Genomic DNA, 20,667 nt, shown 5'->3' with positions numbered 1-20,667 from the left:
GTCACTCCTATCAGATGAGAAGGGACACAAGAGAAAAAATACAGTGGCCTTTGGCTCAATAGAGGAGGAGGCAGGTGGAAGTGGAAAGCGACACAGGAGCATGGAAGTGGCTCATTCTATCACAATTACAACGGCGGCGGCTGGGACCCAGCCCCGCCGACCCCAATGATCATCATGAGCTGGAACTGCAGCGGGCTTGGGAACCGCCGTGCAGTTCAAGTACTCGCCGACTTGGTGAGATCGAAAGGACCCACAGTTTTGTTTCTAATGGAAACGAAGCTGTCTATACAGGAAATGGAACCCATAAAGAACGAGATTGGTTTTCATTCCATGCTAGCAGTTTCAAGTGTTCGCCAAAGTGGAGGGGTCGCGCTCTTATGGAAGGATACAATCACGGTAGACCCACAAACTTTTTCTTTCAACCATATTGATGTACATGTTACTGTCTCTCATCAGGAACCTTGGAGGCTGACTGGAGTGTATGGCCACCCCGAGGAACAGCGAAAAAAAGAGACATGGACCATGCTAAGGAACCTCCATACTCGGGCAGCTCTACCATGGGCGTGTATCGGGGACTTCAACGAAGTTCTCCAATCCTCAGAGAAGAGTGGCGGGCTGCCCAAACCGCTTGGGGTAATGCAGGAGTTTCGAAACATCCTACTACAATGTGACTTGGTTGATATAGGTTACCAAGGCTATCCATATACTTGGCGGAATGGGAGGTTTGGCAACTCATTCGTGGAACTTCGCCTTGACCGAGCTTTAGTGAACTTGAAATGGAAGGAAAGGTTTCCTATGGCAAAGGTTTGGCACGAAACGGCTTCATATTCGGACCACGACCCCATCACTTTGCATACTGACACCAAGAGTAACCCGAGAGACCGAAGGAAGAAGTTACAGAGGTTCGAAGAGAAATGGGCCACGCATGAGTCGTGCGAGGGGCTCATCCGAACGTCCTGGTCACAAGCCCAACCAATGGGGAGCCCGATGTTTCGCTTGTTTGAAAAAATAAAGAGATGCAGACAAGACCTGGTGAGGTGAAGCCGAGAGACTTTTGGGAATACACGCACCAAGTTGACTGCAAAGCAGAGTGAGCTACAGGAGTTGGCCTCTACAAACTATGGCCTTAATCTTGAGCGTATCAACTCAGTGAGAAAGGAGGTGAATGGGTTGTTGCATGATGAAGGAGTTTTTTGGAGGCAGCGCTCTCGCGCTATTGGGCTTCCGACGGGTGACAAAAATACTAAGTTTTTCCATCTAAGAGCTAGTCAGCGGAGGAGGAAGAACCACATAGAGGGGCTAACGGATGAAGCAGGAGTATGGCAAACCAATGGGAACAAGGTTGCAGGAATGATTGAGGAGTATCATCAGAGACTTTTTACAACCTCAAACCCGACACACATGGAGGCAGTGCTCAACTCTGTGGAACGTGTCGTGACAAATGGGATGAGACATTCTTTGCTGATACCATATACGGGAGATGAGGTACGAGTGGCCCTGTTTCAAATGCATCCCTCCAAGGCACTAGGGCCCGATGGAATGTCTCCGTTCTTCTTCCAACGGTTTTGGCCCATCGTAGGGCCGGACGTCACCTCGGCGGTTCTCTTAGTGTTGCACTCAGGTCATTGCTTGCGGAAGATGCAACACTCCCACGTGGTGCTTATACCCAAAAAACCAAACCCGGAGTACATCACCGAATATAGGCCCATTAGCCTGGGAAATGTGGTTGCCCGCATGGTTTCAAAGGTATTAGCAAATCGAATAAAGAAAATCCTACCAAGCGTCATCTCTGACTCCCAGAGTGCATTTGTCCCTAGTAGACTAATCACAGAAAATACCTCGGTGGCATACGAAATGTTGTGCCGCATGCGAAATAGACGAAAAGGAAAAATAGGACATATGGCAGTAAAGTTGGATATTAGCAAGGCCTACGATAGAGTTGAGTGGAACTTTCTCAAACAAATTATGCTAAAGATCGGTCTGCCTGAAAAATGGGTTTCCATGGCCATGGAAACGGTGCAAACGGCCTCCTATTCTTTCCTCATAAACGGCGAGCCAATGGGGCATATCACACCAACCCGAGGGATCAAGCAAGGTGACCCTCTTTCCCCTTATCTTTTCCTTTTGTGCGCTGAAGGCCTTTCTTCTTTATTAAAGCAGACCACCTCATCGGGACAGTTGCATGGCATCCCTTCATGTCGGGGGGGAGTGCAGATTTCGTACCTCCTCTTCGCCGATGATAGTCTTCTCTTCTGCGAGGCCACCCCAAACGACTGTCACAAACTCCTGAGCATCCTCGGTGCTTATGAAGCAGCCTCAGGGGCAAGCCGTTAACCGACATAAAACTTCCCTCTTCTTCAGTCAAAATACAAGGCCTGAGACTAGAGAGGAAATCCGGAGCATGCTGGGTGCCCATGTGACTATTGATTTTGATAAATACCTTGGATTGCCTATGGTGGGAGGGAAATCAAAAGTCAATACATTTAAGGAATTGCAAGAGAAGATTACAAAGAGGGTGATGGGGTGGAAGGAGAAGAATATATCGAAGGCCGGACGAGAGGTCTTAATAAAAAATGTTGCTCAGGCCATTCCAATGTATTCTATGAGCTTATTTAAAATCCCTAATACAATTTATGATGGGATAAACTCTGCCCTCTCAAAATATTGGTGGGGGCAGACCCGTAATGAGAAAAAAATCCACTGGATAAATTAGAGCAAGCTTTGCGGACCGAAGTGGAAAGGGGGAATGGGATTCAAGGATATACATGCATTCAATTTAGCGATACTGGCCAAACAAGCATGGCGACTGCTCACAGAGACCCACTCACTGTTTTACCGAGTTTACAAGGCTAGCTATTTCCTATCATGCACTTTTATGGAGGCCGAACTGGGAACAAACCCCTCCTTTGTATGGCGAAGCTTACTTCAGGCCCGCGAGGTGATCAGAGAGGGTTCGATTTGGGAGGTGGGCGATGGGAGATCAATTGGGGTCAGTTCTCACAAGTGGTTACCCCGACCCCCACAGTTCTTGGTTGGAGTTAATACATGCTTGAAGGTACGAGACTTGGTTAGTGAAGAAACCAACGAGTGGAACCACAGTTTGTTGGTGGCCACGTTTACCCAGTCCACAGTGAAGGACATTTTGCGGTGTAAGAAGGGAGACTTGAACTCGAGGGATAGTTTGAAGTGGAAGGAAAGCAAAAACCGGGTCTTCTCAGTTCGAACAGCATATCAAGTGGCGCTCAGACTAAACAAACCTCCAACTGGGGAACACTCCTTGGACGCACATGACCAGCGCATGTGGAAGAAGTTATGGTCACTCAATATTCCCCCAAAGGTCCGCACCTTTATGTGGCGGGCATGCCTGGACGTCCTCCCCACCAAAGCTAATCTCGCTCGATGAAAGGTGCGAATAGATGACAGATGCTCTATATGTTGCCAGCAGAGTGAAACTACGTGCCACATATTATGGGAATGCCCGTTAGCCCGTAACGTGTGGGCCTTAGTACGGGGAAAGCTTCAAAAGAGCAACGCAGCGACTATCAACTTCCTTATGCTGGCACGTCAAATGATGGACAGGCTTGACAGAAAGGAGCTCGAAGTGTGGTCTATTACGGCGTGGCCTATATGGAATGCAAGGAATCGTGTCCAGTTCAAGCAAGTGCAGACCCACCCCACTGATATATATAGGCAAGCGTCTGAGTTATTAGAAGAGTACCAACGGTTAGCCAAGCCTTCCTCAAGGACAGCCAGATTTTTCGACGAGGTGCAATATCCTTCTTGCATGATCATCAGGGGTTGGTGTGGCTCAAAGAAGGACGATATTGGCCTTAGTGGGGCTGTGTAAGTTTCGCATGGATGGACATGGACAATCTTTGCATGGTTTTATTAGGCGAGGGTGTAATGGGAAACTAACAGGCAATTGTGCTTTAGAAGGGATTGGTGATGTGAGGTTTCCCTGCTTTTTCTTTGTCCTGGGTGGCAGGCTAGCTGTGTAGGCCTAAAATGTCTCAGGACCCTTACTTACTCTTGTACCTTGTCTTTGTTTTAATATAAATATTCTATCTTTTCAGTAAAAAAAAAGAACTGCATATCAAGTCCTTTTGTGATGGAAACTAGGCTAGTTGCCCAGATACAAGAAGGTCATTGACAGGTTATGCAGTTTACTTAGGTGAATCCTTGATATCTTGGAGATCAAAGAAGCAGGGAGTGATTTCAAAGTCCTCGGCTGAAGCTGAGTATAGGGCAATGGCAAGTTTAGCTTGTGAGATCAGATAGGTGTTACAATTGCTTAAAGATTTGAAGATTGAACATCCTAAGCTAGCCATGTTGTTCTGTGATAATCAAGCGGAATTATACATAGCTGCTAATCTTGTTTTTCACAAAAGGACAAAACACATTGAAGTGGATTGTCACTTAGTGAGAGACAAGATTATGGAAGGCATGAACAAAAATTTTAACATACAACAAATTATTAGGTAGCAAATATATTTACTAAGGCATTGGATTATTCTTCATTCACAAGACTATCAGAGAAGTTGGGATTAAAGGATATTTTTGTTTCAAAGTAGAGCAAGTCAGTTACTTCAATTGAAGTCACAAATCTCAAAGATTGTGACTTAAGGGGGAGTGTTGAGATTGCTGCAAAAACTAAACGACAGGAGATTAAAGGCCATACGACTTGTAGCAAGTTCACAAGTAATAAAGAGAAGAAGTCAGCACGTGTGAAAGGAAAGGAGTTAGCACGTGTGAAAGGAGAAAAGGGAGTTAGTTAGTTAGTTCAAAGTCTGTTAGTTAGTTTCTAGTTTAGGCGCCAATAGCTTCCTTCTGTAACTGTATATATAGTGAGATTGCTTTGTAAATTAATTAGTTCTGTGAATGAAATCTCTATAGCAAGAGTTTCTTTCTTTATTCTCTAGAATCTTCTTTCTTTACACACGGAGGTATGCAATATTAGTATGGCTAGAGAAAAGGTGAGACTGGTTATAAATCCTTTTTTTTTTCCATGAGAAGCAATATTGAAAATTTGAAATAGTTTCTTTTGCATCTTGTTTTTAGGGTGAGTTTGGTTCAGCTTTTTAAACTTGGCTTTTTGAAAAAGTGGTGTTTTCAAAAAGTGCAGTATGAAAAAGTGTTTTTTGAAAAAGCTGAGTATTTGGTAAAAGCTATTAAAAAGTGTTTTTTGAAAAAGCTGAGTGTTTGGCTAACACTTATAAAAGTGGCAGTTTGAGGGATAAATTACCAAAAATTACAATGTATATAAAAGAGAGTTTATTTCATACTGTTGAGGACTCTTTTTTCACCCCCACGTGGCACTGCTTCATTGGCAACCCATACCACATCAAAATATTATTGATTTTTTGGGATCATAACTCATGACATCGTCAACATCAACATATGGATCGAGCTTAAGCAATGAATCAAAACTCACGGCCCATATTACCTCTCTTACACTCATGGCAAGCGGCTTCTTCAACAAGAGCTCATATTTACGCAAAATGACAACAAAACCCGAGGTATGTCATCTCATTTTCGGCTTATAATCCAAGCTCATAAGTCTCTTTGGTGAAACTTTGGGAGTCGTGGTTTAGAGGGCTAAGAGATTTGTTCAGTAAAACTCCAGCGGTTTAAAGTTGATAAAAGAAACATGTTGCTTGGCATGTCTTCTCCAACTCCCTAAACTCTAACGAGTCCGTATGTAGCGGGTGACATATGGTAAGCATCTCTTATCACATAGCATTTTAGATGATAAAATTCTCCATTGCTCTTTTCCTAAAACTTATATTCAATATCCCCAGCCATCTAACTGCTGGGAAAATAACTGCTCATTCAATCTCCAGCTGTTGCTATACAAATTTGAAAACTTTATTATATTATTCTACATAAATCTTATTACTACTTTCAGCTAAAATCCAACTCAAACACATGGTCTGATCTGATTGGATATCTTTAATTTCCAACTATATGCAAAATATTCATTATATCTCTCATACCCAACTGCTGTCTGCCACAATCAGACCATATATTTCTCTGCCAGCTGCCAGAGCAGAACATTAGATACTCTTCTTGCTCACCAAGATTATGTCACAACACAATGAGGCCTTGACTAAATCTCTAAACCTTCATTACCTTTCAACCAATCCTTCTATTACTTACTAGAAATGTGTTGTAATGAAACCTTGCACCAAAAATACAAACACCCAAAAGAGAAAACATTTCCAGCAGAACTCCAACAGTGTATTCAGCACTTGACACCTGGCTGAGAGTGATATCATCAGCCATTTAATGCTAAAATCTCAGCTGCTATACCCAAAATAGCAAGATTCCTTTAAAAGAGATCTTACCATTTTTAGCCAAATCCATAAAGTAAATGCTGAATGTCCTCTCTAACAGTCTGAAACCACCCAGCTGACCTCATTTACTTCTGCTCAAAGTAACAACAGTCTTATGACAGCTATGACAGTTGTCTCATGATAGTTGTCATAGCTTTTCCTGACAGCTCAGACAACCTTTTCAGAACAGCTGTGACAGTTGACCCAGCAGCCTGAGTATTGCTTTTTTTTTTCCTCATTTGGCTAAAACCAAAACCAACCAAAGTAACTATCTTTTTCTTGCCAAAATACTTTCATTTTCTGCTGCTCTTCCCTAGCAGCTCTTACCCAAAACAGCAAGAATACCTTAAAGCTAAGCCTACCTTTTTTGCCCAAATCTTAAGATGGATTTTCTGAAAATTCATTACTATTTGGAACAGATTTTGGCTAAGATTCTTCGCTAAAATAACCCCTTAAACTCAACTATAAACAAGAACCCTTCATCAACACCTCAAGAGAGGACACCAAGGGAGAAGAACTCTTTCACAAACCTCTTTATTCTCTCTCCCTAAGCTCTTAATGAAGTTCTGAGTTTTTAGTTTCAAAATCAGGAACTAAACTCTTCAGCCCTTAGCTCATAAATGTCTTCATAAGCCCTCATCCATCCTCCAGCAGAAAATCCCAATAGTACATACCAACAGAAAAGCCCAGTAGTAAATTCCAACAACATTGCTAAACACACTGCAGCACTATTACCCCTCATATACTCATTCTCTCACTCTCTATATTCAGAAAATACACCTATTTTACTGCTCCTATCTCCAAATGCTTAAACACACCTCCATGCTCTTGTCTTACAAAATCTTTCCTCTTGGAAAGCAATCTCTGCAACTTCTCTAATGGTTATAATGTCATATTTTTACTATCTTTAACCACCATATCTCTCATACTTCCATATATCATACATATTGCAAATACTACATCTCGCAAAACATCTTTTTCTCTACTTCTCTTACACAATCTCATACACATTTACTACACCATTACATGTGACTCACTATACTCTTCTAAACTCCATTCTCATACTCTCTTACTCTGAAGTTCTACTATTTTGCTGCTCATAAATACATATCAATACTCTTCTCTATCTCTCTTATAAAAGCCTTTCTCATGGAAGGCATAAACTTTTAATGCTAAAGTCCTTCTCCTAGAAGGCATCAAGATCTCATATCAAAGTTCTTCTCATGGAAGGCACAAACCATCTTATATAAAGCCCTTCTCTTAGAAGGCACAAGTACTTCATACAAAAACCCTTCTCATGGAAGGCAACACTATTCATAACTTCACAACAACTAAAAGAGCATTGTCAAGGGGAAAACTCATTTAAGTGCATGATAAGAAGGGCAAGCTTAACCAGCCTCTACACACAACTAGGCATACACTCTCTCCCTCTAGTTGCACCCATTTTTTCCCTTCAATCTTGAAGTTATCATGGAAAACTGCCTCTCTACCACTGGGGTCACTCTGCTAGGATATCATTAACTCACAAAAGCTATACAGCTAGGCTACAAACCATACAAAGATAAGTGATTTTGCTTCCTTATCTTTAAATTTACATTATTGAGTACATGATTACTTCACATTTAAATACATATTACTTTATTCCAACTACTATTACAACTATTAACTAAGGCTTAAACTCATTTAAATGCATGATAAGAGGGGCAAGCTTAACTAGCCTCTACCGCTGGCATTCTGCTTATTAGGACATATGTGTTTCACTTGTTAAGAACATATGTCATTCATTTATGTAATTGACTAATCTTTTGACAAAACGCACTTTACTTGTAATTGAGTAGATTTAGGATGAGTTTTTTACTTCAAGAAACTGTGTTTCAAGATCAAATGTTGAAGTCATCAATTCTGTCCAAGAAACACACTGAAAAGTGCAAGTCCATTAAAGCTCGACAGCTAGCATGTGTCGAGGTTTAAAGAGCTGTTCCAACCCCGTGGCTCGACAGCTGCTCGACAACATCTCGATACCTCTATCTGTCGAGGTTTAAGAAAAACAGATTTTGAGTTCTGTTTTGATTCCAATCCGTGGATGTGTCTTTGAGCCTTCTTTTCTCCTAACCCTAGATATATAAAAGGATTATTCTAATGGCCGTCAAAGTGTTCACAAGTTTCACAAGCATTGAGAAATCCTTGTTTAAACAAATTGTGACTTGAGACAAAGTTCTTGCCCTAGTTCATCTCTCTTGTGAAGAAGTTGTTATGTAGTATGCACCGTAGGGTTTTGTAACCGAGCATCTTCTTAATCTTCATCGTATGGATGAATTGAAGAACTTTGCAGCCAACAATCTTCTCTAGTTGGTGATTGAAGTTGCATACTGGGATCCGCGCAATTGATTAGTCACGTACTTGGGAGCTGTGCATTGAAAGGAGAAATTGTCACTACAGAACAAGTTCAATTGGGTATTGGGGTAAAATTTCAACTGTAGGTTGGTAAGGTACTTGAGATTCCTTTACTTGTAACCGCTTGTTGTGATAATATTGGAATTTCGGAGTGGTAACCTTAAAATCACCCGGTGGGATTTTTGTCGTGTAAGTTTTCCCCATTCGTAAACAAATCACCATGTCAGTTATTTTCCGCTGCATACTTTGTTTAATTGGTGATTTGTTTGTGCTACCACGCAATTTACATGTTAATTTGATTAATTAATAACTTGGCTAATTAATCAACTTAATCCATCACAAGGGGTCAATACGTTTTTGGCCTATCACTGCTGGAATCTTATCAGCTCACTGATGCTACACAGCTGGGCTACAAACCATATGAAGATTAGTAACTTTGCTTCCATATCTTTAAATTTACATCATTGAGTACATAATTACTTTACTTCTAAATAAATACTATTTTATTTCAACTACTAATCAAAGCTATCATATCAAACGCATCTTGTATATTTATTCGACCATTATCATGATTCTTAAACTTTGGCTTTAATGGTTTGGTAACCTTAAAAGTACAGCGGTAGCCGTTGGACCACGTGGCCCAATGTTGAGTTCTGGGATGCAATTCCCTAAACGAACCCGGGTCTAGCAAGGTCACCCCTCCAAAGGACCACACGTGGTCGAGCAACCAAAAAAGGCCCCCGAACACATACTTAAATCAACTACTTCATATACTTACTAAAAAAACTAATTAATATATATATATATATTATTGGTATTATTTTAATAATGTTTTGGCAATTTTTCTTTTTAGTGTCATAATTATTTGTTATTACCATTAATGACTTCTTATCAATATTAATTAAATCTAAATAATTTTCATCATCATAAAGTACAAAATGAAAATGTAAAAAGATGATAAAATACACACCAATAATCCAAGTTTAAATTGTACTACATAAAAATGTAAAAAGATGATAAAATACATACCAATAACCCAAGTTAAAATTGTACTACATGATATTATTAAAAAAAAAAAAAAAAGACAACTACTAATTATTATCCCCCCAAATGGAACTAGCAAGTTGTTTTAGATTCCACACAAAGGTTACAAAAAATAGTTGTCCAACTTGCTTCTCCCTATAATGCTCTAGCCTTTTTTGCCTCGGAGTTGGAAGTGGTGTTTTTACCCATCTATAAAGTTAAGCAACCATAAGAAATGCAAAAAATAGAATTCATAATATTCCAATCTAGTGAACTAGTTACAAACACGATCTAATAAATCCACAAAAAAAATTGATTATTTGGTGTGAAACAATTGTTAGTGTTGTATGAGTGAAAGCACAGACATTATCTAAAGCACAGATGCATTATACACTCAGGCTGCACTGGCACATGCACACCTCATCAGCTGCACACGCATTCTCCATCAACAGTAGACACACCCCACATCAGCAACCCACGCACACCTTGCAGCACCTCACCATGCAGCAACACACGCATGCCTCATCAACACCACACGCACTCCCCATCAACACCCCACACACATATACACCTACACACTCCTAATATTAAGATGTGACACACTAACATGTATTTGCATCTTCAATATAAAAACATATAGGCTCTATGGCACATCTTTGACACATATTCTAGTTACCAAAACAAACATATAAGCTTTCCTCCTGTTCCTTAGAAATATATGACTGAAAACAACCATATATCAAGTCCTAAAAACCACTTTGATCCTACTCCTTCACATATTCTATGGTGACTTATTAGACCATTCAATCAGCATCTTTGCCCCTAATTAGACCCTTCAAAAACTCTAGCATAGAGAATATATTGTTCAAACAACTATCCTGCTGCCTCAATCTAAACATAAGAAAGTTCAAGGAAGTTGATGAACTAAAATTCGTTGTATGTCTATCAAGTTAACTTCAAGAAAAGGAATGCTTTATAAAGTTCCCTATTACAGGTTCTCTTAATTTATAAGGTACCCTCCATCTGTACTGCCCCATAGGAAACCTGATAACTTAATTTCATAGAGTGCCTAAATTCAAATGAACAACCTCGTATACAGCATAAAAATCAGATTTTTCTCTCAATATTCTGTCAACCCTAAGCTATATATATTTCATCAATATCTTCTTAGCATACTTCTAATACGAACAAAGCACCAAGACGGACCCAAAATCCAACCCGTAACAAAAACTGAAATACCCAATTCCAAAGAAGACCCAAATCATGCTAAACTTTTTTCAGTAATGGAAGAACAGAACAAATTTATCAATACCCAAAACAGAACAAATAGATCATTAGCAAGAACAAATTAAAGCATGCACAGATCTAAAAAATTTTCAACAAATATTTCAAAATCTCTAGTGGTACCTGGTGGTTTTTGGTAGCAGATCAATGTTGCTTGGTGTTTTGTTGATCAAAAACTCTACCTTCAAAATGTTTTTCTCAGATCAGATTAGACATAAATAAAAAATTTTAAAAAATATACAGAGGAATGCGCATTGAAGAAGACAAAGAAAGAAGAAGAAGAGGAAGAAGATTCAATGGATGACAAAGGCAAGAGAGTTTTACCACGGAGAGGCTTGTAGCAGCACAGAAAGGGCAGAGCAAAGAGAAGAGAGGTTGGCGTGAGTCTTCAAAGAGGGCAGAGGGAGGAGCAGAGAGATGAGAGGTTTTGAGGAATCTAGCGTGAGAACTGAGAAGAGTAAAGTTAGATTTATCAAAGGGTAAGGTGAGGGCAATTCGGTAACTGCACACCCAGCCCAACGGATACATTAATCAACGCGCATGGGCTTTTCTAATTTGCTCTAGTAGCTCCATAAATATTATGCGCGTTTTCTTCACAATTTGAAAACGCAACTTTCCCTAAAAATTTTCTTTTTACTCCCACCAAATGCACATATATGTTTACCTTTTCAAAAAGTGCCTTTTGGAGATGGGAAAGTTGAAACAAACAAGCACTTAGTTTATCAGTTCTAGCAGTGTTTACTAATGCGCTTTTGCACTATATGAACATTATAAGGTTTTGTTAGACGTTCAGTCTTTCTTGTGGAAGCTTCAGAGAGAAAACGTATTGTGTTATTAACCTTAAGCAAAAGTTTTCACTTCAGAAATAAGGGCATTTGGTCTAGTGGTATGATTCTCGCTTAGGGTGCGAGAGGTCCTGAGTTCAATTCTCGGAATGCCCCATTTTTTTACTTTGTTTTGACTTTTAGCAATCCATAGCCCATGCTCATCTGTTTTTTCTTTTTCTTTTTTGGTTAGTGTTTAAAAGCAAATCTTCACTTTCCAAAATGGTGGCAGTAACATACAGAAAATAAGTTAAGTCATTTACACAGATATTTGAATAAGCACTCTCACGCCTACATTGCTTTCAACTACATTGAAATGAAAAAAAAAAAAAAATTAACGAAACTAAGTGTACTGGTTTAGTATAACCAGAAACTGCTTAAAGCTAAAAGAAGAAACCAAAGATACTCAATTCAACCAATACATTAAACTCCCCCAACTCATAACTACAAATAATTGGTTAGAGCATAAGGCTTTCTATAATAAACTTCTGTAGTTTCCCTGACTGTACCGCATATTTTATTCCATTGTTACCCTGAAAACTCAGAGTTCCTGGCGATATTTGGGCCCCTTTTGCTGGGCTGATGATTCCTTTTGATATCCCAAACGTTCTGTGCCACCTTGATTTGGATTTGCAGCTAAAGCTTCACTTGGATTGCCGCAGATCCTTGCCTTTGTGTCGACGCCAAGATAATTTGTCAAAGCTTTTTTCACTCCAAATCCACGACGGTGAGGCTTGATTTGGTTGTTGTTGTTGTTGTTGCTGCTAATGAGAAAAGGAGTTCTCTCTCCCCTGGCAGGGCTAATGAGTGGCATAGGTGAAAAGCTCGGAGTGGAAAACGTTGTTGTTTTGTATGGAGTGCTCGAGACAGACACTGAGTATGGGATTGAAACTGTCTTATGAGAAATGACACTGACGGCAGTAGTCGATGAAAGTCTATCTGAATGTTTGGTCAAATCATCCACATAGAGTAAATCATCTATACGAGCCACAATATTGAATGCCAAGCTCTCCAAAACTCTTGAATAGCTCTCAAGAATGGATTTTCCAACATCCTGAAAAAGTTTTAAAATAAGAAGTTTTTTTTAAGTAAATAGGAAGGAAATTGCATTGAGAGGAACAAGTTGATCATAGGGTAAGACTTTAAACCTTGTTGCACTGGATCTTGCTGGTATCAAGAGTAGTTTGAGTTAGACCAGGGAACCGCTGCTTCAGGCAAAGCAGGAGGCCCTCAGCTCTTTCTGCCAGAAACTCCCTCTTGTCCCCATCAACCATTAGGTCCTTGACCAGCTCCCATGAGGACTTTGCTGTGGAGCGGTTTGGATTGGGTGGGAGTCTAGAATTAGAGTGAGATCTTCGACGCCATACATATATTGAAGCTTCCACACGGTTGGCAATCTCTAGAGCAACATGTTCTGAGGATAAGTCAAGGCAATCAAGTAGGCACTCTGCAGAGAATTGATCTGATGTGATGTAGCGGTAGATAACTTCCCCTAGACAGGCTCTTCCATTCTGAAGAGAAATTAACAGGAGTTCAATATCAGGTAAACTTTGCATGATGAACATTTCAGGACTAAAGAAAAATCAAGAAATCATATGGAAAAATATATCAAGTATATTACTTTAAAAAATTATGACTTCTAGATTTTACAGAATAATGTGGAAGAGTTCACAATAAGAGGAAGTTACACAAATAAATTGTGAGTCAGACACCAATTAAATAGAATTCATTCATAAGTAAAGCATCTTGATCCTGTTATGCTAAATTTTCAAACCTTAGGAAGAGCTTCCAAGTATGAATCAGGAACTTCCATATCTGCTAAAGCTATGCTGTTTATGGCCATTGCAGCTTTTAATATTTGATTTGTGCATTCACGTGTGTGCTGCAACTGTTTTCTCGAATTTTCGCTGATGCCACCAGCAGGGACACGGGGTACAGGTAGCCACCACTTCTCCTCTTGCCTCTGAAGTGCTTTGCGAAAAGAGGCTGACCCATCTGCATCTGGGGCAACTATACCTTGATCAACATACCAAAACTCCGTACTGGTGAAGCTATCTAATATATCCTGCCACAACAGAAAAGGCCTAACAAATTAAGAATGATTACTAAAATAGAAAAACAGTATAATATGAAACAAGCCTGAGTGAACCTTACAAGAAGCATGTTGTCTAGTTTACGCAGAGCTGGGAGATTCATAAAAATATCTGTTCTCGGCCTGCAAGTCATGACCTGCAGAATGCACAAGAACTACTGAATTAATTGTCCAATTACATCCCACTTCTTTAATTGATATTGCTTTTTGGGTTTTGCCCACATTTATCTTTGCTAGATCATACCAATGGTTGTAAGAATTAACATAAACAGCAAAATTTCAATGACTTTAAGCTATTAGCTCTGGTTAAAGACAGACAACTATATGGGAAGACTAAATTTGGAAATAACATCTTAAGATATTGAGTGAAGTTATTAAGATATGGAACTTACTTTTAGATGGTACTTCAAGCTTACTTCCACAGGTTTAAAGCGTAAATAATTTAAGATTCAAAGTTCAAACATTTGTTGTTTTCTTCCCAGCAACCAAACAGGATTTTACTAAATTTAAGTTCAATTTCTTTAGAACTACTTATATCAGAGCTGAAATTAGGACAAGTTTTGCACTACCTCAAGCTTGCTTCCATCAGGAAATGTTTGCCAACTGGGAATCAATTCTACAATGTGATCACTGACGCAAAGTAGCCACTCCATCTCTCTTCGCCACATTGATTTCTTCTCAGTAGGCAAGGGTTCCAATCTCCATAATTGCCCAAAAATGGTAGCTACACAATGTACGGATATAAAATAAGTGACAATTTTGTAATTCACCGAAGGAAAATTCCACCAAACACTAAACTTAGAGAGAAAGAGCATACCACAGAGATTGGTAATGGCATTTGATATAGCTAATGCTGAGCAAACTCCTTTTCCAGACCCTGACATGTCTTCACCAAGCAACAATTTTGCAAACCTTTCCTTCATCATATCCATCTCTGTTTCAATACAATTTATAAAAGCTAGTCAGACAACAAAAAGAGATGAGTAAAAGTGAAAGTGTATAACTTAAGACTCTGTTTGGCCCTTGAGACAACATAAGAAAAGAAAACTTCTGAAAAATCCTAAAATTTTCTTTTGCTTTCCAAAACAGCTCAACTAACCAAAACAACAACGTGTTACTCCCAAAATTTTGGACTCAGCTATGAATAGGCTACATGTATTTCAAAACATAAGTGAAAAAATTCAAATTTTGAAAATTTTTTTTTTTAACTTTTTCACATTTTTCTTAGAAAACCAAACATCAAAAAACCTGAATTTTTGGAACCCATTTTCTTAAACTTCGAATCGTCTTTCTTTTCAGCTTCATCCACATCAGGAACTGAGCTTTTGCTCACTTGAGCAGCCTTGTGGATAGGCCAACCCAACAGTGGCGGCGAAGAAGACCCTTTTGCTTTCGCTTCCTCACTCGAGGCCTCTGAGCTCGATCTGCAACAACTGCTCTCTCTAGACTCAGTGCTCGAACCAAAAGATCCAGACCCATCTTTTCTCTTTTGAGAATTTTCACTCTTCTTTACCAAAGTTTCCATCCGAACCTTTTTTGAATAAGCAAGTTTTCGAAACCCGAAAGCCAAGTAAAGGAAATGAGCCAGTGTAATAAGTGTTGGTTCTAAAGTTTTAATCTTTGTTCTATAATAATTCAATGAGCGGCATGGTATTGGGGTTTTCAATGTTGATAGCTTGCTAACTAGGCCTTGAGAAATGAAGATGAGAGGGGTTGGGGACTCTATTTGATTCTGGTTTTCAAAAAAAAAAAAAAGGTTTTTGATTTTCAAAAGCTAAAAGGGGTAACTGCCAATTTCCACATGGCATATGATATCCAACGTCTCTCTTTCCTCTCTCTCTCTCTCTCACACACACACACACTGAGTACGTACCAAGTTCAAAATACTAATAAAATAAGACTAGCTGTGGAAGGACGGAGGTGTCAAATTGTCAATTCTCATTTTGAAATTACACTTTGATCCTTATCTTCATATACTCTTTTTCTTTTTCTTTTTTTTCCTTTCTTGAGAGTTGAGAATCAATCATCATATGCTTGAGATTTGAGAACCTGTTTAGCAGTTGGCAAATTTTAGGTATATTGTGTGCCTTTTATGTTCCCAAATTAGTAGTAATTTTCTTTTAGGTTTTCGAGTAATTCTTTAGGTGTTGTATCATGTATATTGTATTTTAGGTATGAAGTCGAAAAGTCACATAATTGATTTAGAACCATACTCTTATTATATAATACCTCATAAAACATGGTAAACAAAACCAGCTATCTTGGTGGAGGAAACTCCTCCCATTATTGCTGAGCAAGTTCTCAATGATGTAATCTATATGAATTTTGATTCTGTTTAATGAAAGTTAATCCAAAGTTTCTTATCAAAAAAAAAAAATCAGTTATTCACTAAACTCATAGTTATAATTCTTGCCTATATTGTAAAATTCAACAAAACCAGGTGGTGCTTTATTATAACAGCAAGACTACGGGAATGAAAGTTTGTGCATTTGCAAAAAATAAAAATAAAAAAAAATAAAAATAGAACTTAAAAAGAAACATTTCAAATTTTAAATACTAAAATAAAAGTTGACCAAGAATCAATTGTACATTTTCACATTATTTTTCCCACCTAATCAGATGTTAAAGTTTGGGACCTTGGGGTTGGAGGCCTTGAAATGGTTTTCTTTACACAACTGTTGCTGTTGTTCATTTAATTACTCGAAAGAAAACCATACCTTAGTTGAGTATTAAAACGCGAAAAAAAAGACATAGGATGAGAAAATGGGATTTTTATTGAAAGGAAAGTGTGGGAATAAATGGAACAGGTGGGTTAGGTTATGTGGACATTTGAGGAGTTTTAAGATGGTTTATTACTTGGATTTTTGCATCTGCTCTTTCCAGCCAATTACATCAATGAGAGTGGGGTAGTAAACTAGTACAAAATTTAAATTGGAACTAAAATCAGACGGTGGGTTTTATTGTTTTAGTGGTGAATGCAGCATCTGGTTTTGTACATGGGAACTAACTTAATCCGACTTTATGTCTTATTTCAATGAAAAATTATTCTCTCACACTCGTTGAAAAGTCCATAATTTCACACGCTACAACCACATTTTTTATTAATATTCATATTTAAAACATGAAATGAGTGATGTATATAAACAATGTACAATAAGAAGTGTGTGAGAGAATCAATACCCTAATTTTTTTTTTCTCCTACGTGTAAGTGGAAGATAGTATTTGAGAGTATTTTAATTCTTAGTTTTTTGACCTGATTACAAGTTGTTCTATACCTTTTGTTAAACTTTGAATCAGTGGATCATGGGTTGGGATGAATTATTTGAATTCATGTATAAGGGATGTGATTGAGTATTGCCCCAAATAAGAGAACTTTTTAAGCTTGAAGGGGTAAATGCTAATAACAAATAACAGCTGATTTTAGAAAACAAGTTAAATTCTAAGTTACCAAGTACAAGGATTAAACTTGACACAGACGGAAAGTTGCAAGGAGAAAAATACATTTGTCTCTTAAAGATAACCTTGAATCTACCGCAGAGTTAGTAGAATCTACCTGAAAATAGAAAAACAAAACTCTAAAATTTTGTTAAATTAAATCCGAATTGCCTTGAAGGATGCAATTAATGCATTTAAATAGAAAAGTGGTCATAGGGCTGCTAGGAGATGCTTAGAAAACCCTAAAGCATTACTAGGGCGGCTAGGAAAATATCCTAAAATCTTAATTTATCTTGAATAACAAAAAATGCATAAAATGCACTTAAAATCAAGGAAATAATAAACCTAAACATAAAATTCTTAAAATTACATAGAAATATCAAAGTTGATAAATAACAAAAATTAAATTGTAAATTTTGTCTTACATTGTATTTGAATGTGAACGAGATTATCTAAAAACAAAACATAAAACAAAAAAGCAAAAATTAGGCTTTGCAACTCTACATGCTCCCCCTTCTCCCAAACAAATAAGAAGAGGAAAAATGAAATCACATGTTCACCTACCCATAATGACTATAGAACCAACGGTCTATCTCAAATGCAAATATTATCCCTGATTACGATGCTTCTTTAGTTTTTATTGATGTCTGAACTTTGAACTTGAAGCACTCTTGTGAACTGCAGCAATCTCAGACTGAGACCACAATTAAGAAGAAATGGCAGTCTAAAAAGACTGGTGGACAGTTTCACATGACAACTTAGCTAATAAGTAATAATACAAAGATGGGTATTGCATAATTATTCAGAGCTAGGCATTCTAGTAATTTATCATCGGTTTGAATTGATTTGAGATAGCCGTTTAATAAGGACTATAGGAGAGAAGCATTTGCAACATCCCCTATACAAAGCACTTATCTAACCCAATGCCTACTTGTTTGACCATAGTTTGAGCCAAAAAAGTGATCACATAAGAGTCATGGACTACCTAAAGGATAATTTTAGGTGGAAAAGATTTTTAAAAAATTAAAGGTTATAAGTGTTGATCAATTTCAACTTAGAAGTACTCTCCTACTGTGTGTGACACCCATTACTGTAAAGAATTAAAGAGATAACATTGAGCAAAAATGTTAGACTTTTAAGAATGAATCTAGTGAGGAATATGTTGTCTAATATGCCTAAAAATCATTGTTTTATTAAGTTGGCCCATCATTATGTTCCTTTATTTTCTCTTATTCTTCTTTATGGAAAGGAAAGGACTCAAAGGAGTATGCAACAATTCATGATTGAATGATTTCTTTGAGAGGAAACGTGTTCCTGAAAGTAAGCAACATTTTTTTTTTTTTTTTGAAGAATCAAGTAAGCAACATTTGATTTTTTTTTTTTTTTTTTCCTTTGCTAGCTTGTTTGATATGCTTCTTGGTATTAATTTAAAATAAACTTTTTATATTTAGACAAATTTAAGTTCCATTTTCAATTTTCTATTCTTGTAAGCATTACTATTTCTAAGACTAGCATATAAAGTCTTTCATTTTTTTGACAATTCATGCCAAGTTTCCCGGGGTTAAGGGAGCTTGACCCAACTTGAGATATTATCTTGAGCCCACCAATTTGTCAAATTGTTTTGCTAATTTTAATCAATCAAGTTTTGCGTCGTATAAGCTTTTGATAAGATTATTGAAGAAAAACAAGGCGCTAACTATTTCATTTTTTTTAAAAAAAACTTAATTTTTAAATTAAATCACCTATTGACCCGGGTTAGGTCTATGTTTGAATTATTTAACACCAAGTTACCAACTACTTGAAGAGAGAGACAGGAGCAAAATAGCCAAAGTGTTAGGCAGCTTCGGCTTGGCGCACATTCATAGAATCCAACTAATTTTGTAATCAAGTGAAGCGTACAGCCTACCCAAATTTTAACAAATGGCATTTGTCCAAGCTTGTGACAATATTTGTTGCCCAAAAGAAATTAAAGTGGATATCGTTCACAAATTTTTGAGGTTCAATTTTTTAAAAAAAATACTCAATTATGAAAAGTAATATACATTTTTTGATACTAAAATAATAACTAAACCCAACTTTATAATCTACATTAATATTATTCTTAAATATGAATTTAAAATTCGATGCAACTATTGTACCATGCAATTAACACATCTATGTGAAATGAAAAAAGTTAATATGAATTTTTTTTTTTACCCTATTAACTTTTACATCTCACATAGATGTGGTAATTCCATGGTGTAATATAATAGCCAACTATTACACTAGATCTCAATCTCTTAAATCCAATCAATTAATCTTTAATCTCAAAATCGGAAAACAACTAAGCACGTGTCATTTTCTTTTACATTTTCATTCATCCAATCATGTGTCTCAAAAGAGATTAGTATGTAATCATATAACTAACATTGGGACTAATTTGACAATAACAACTGCATATGTAGAAGTAGTTGAGCTTTGAATATGAATCTTCATGTGCCTTTAGGTGCTTTAAATTTGTCCATTTCTTTATATTGAATTCTAACTAGGAACTTCCAACTAGAAAGTGAAAGGCAAAAAGTTCCAACAACGGCTAGCATATTGTGGTTGACAAATGATTAAATATCCCAAAGCAAAGGTAAAAAAAAGCATTTTTCTATAGCCGTTTGATAAAGCAAAAGCAGTAACCCTTGACTTTTGATAGTGCATGGTTGGTACTTTTCCAGAGTACATTTTCTACATTCCCACCCCTCCTTTTTCAATACAATTTTTGAGTTTTCTTTTTTTTCTTTTTTTCTTTTTTCCTTGAAGTATCAAATATTAATAACAGATTGTTAGTCGCTGTTAAAGACAATATTTTTAGTTTTTCACAATTTCATAAGATAGCCTGTTATTATTAATTCACGTATGAGTTTATTATTAACACCACTTAATTATTTGTTATTCAGAACTTAATACTTGATCCAAAACTTAATACACTAATATGAATGAAATGTTGCCCGAGCGGTGTTTGTGCATGTGAAGCAGTTTTTTTTTTTTTTTTTTTTGGTAGAGAGAAAGGATTTTTTATTTAATTAACTAGCGATTACAAAAATTGGTTCATAAGTTATCCTTGATTGAGTCTAGAGTTCAAGGATGTTAACACTCTCTAAAAGTGCTTTTTTTCCAAAAGATCCCATATATAGGGATTAGTTTCAAAAGTAAAACACTATACATATTCTAACAGCTGCTTCTTTGGATTACTCATCTCTTGGCTTATCAGAAATTAAAGAAACTAGAGCAACAAGCTGAATTACATGGGTCC

At 37.3% G+C, this 20,667-nt stretch overlaps 1 protein-coding gene and 1 non-coding gene across 2 annotated transcripts; one reads left to right on the top strand and one right to left on the bottom strand.

The window, feature by feature from the left end:
• The first annotated feature begins 11,902 nt into the window (after window positions 1–11,902).
• On the top strand, window positions 11,903–11,974 carry TRNAP-AGG (transfer RNA proline (anticodon AGG)). The gene has a single exon. It is a non-coding gene; the product is annotated as a tRNA-Pro (tRNA).
• A 99-nt stretch (window positions 11,975–12,073) lies between these two features.
• Window positions 12,074–15,713, bottom strand: LOC142638200 (rop guanine nucleotide exchange factor 5). The gene is made up of 7 exons (XM_075812215.1): window positions 15,198–15,713; window positions 14,767–14,883; window positions 14,519–14,673; window positions 14,012–14,086; window positions 13,632–13,922; window positions 13,006–13,368; window positions 12,074–12,911 (listed from the first exon to the last, which is right to left on the bottom strand). The coding sequence occupies exons 1-7, from the start codon at window positions 15,472–15,474 to the stop codon at window positions 12,399–12,401; spliced, it is 1,791 nt and encodes a 596-aa protein (XP_075668330.1). The 5' UTR covers window positions 15,475–15,713; the 3' UTR covers window positions 12,074–12,398.
• Window positions 15,714–20,667: the final 4,954 nt, after the last annotated feature.

Source organism: Castanea sativa, chromosome 6 (genome assembly GCF_040712315.1).
Source record: "Castanea sativa cultivar Marrone di Chiusa Pesio chromosome 6, ASM4071231v1".
Classification (NCBI taxonomy): domain Eukaryota; kingdom Viridiplantae; phylum Streptophyta; class Magnoliopsida; order Fagales; family Fagaceae; genus Castanea; species Castanea sativa.
This window is presented reverse-complemented; position numbering and strand designations above follow the sequence as displayed.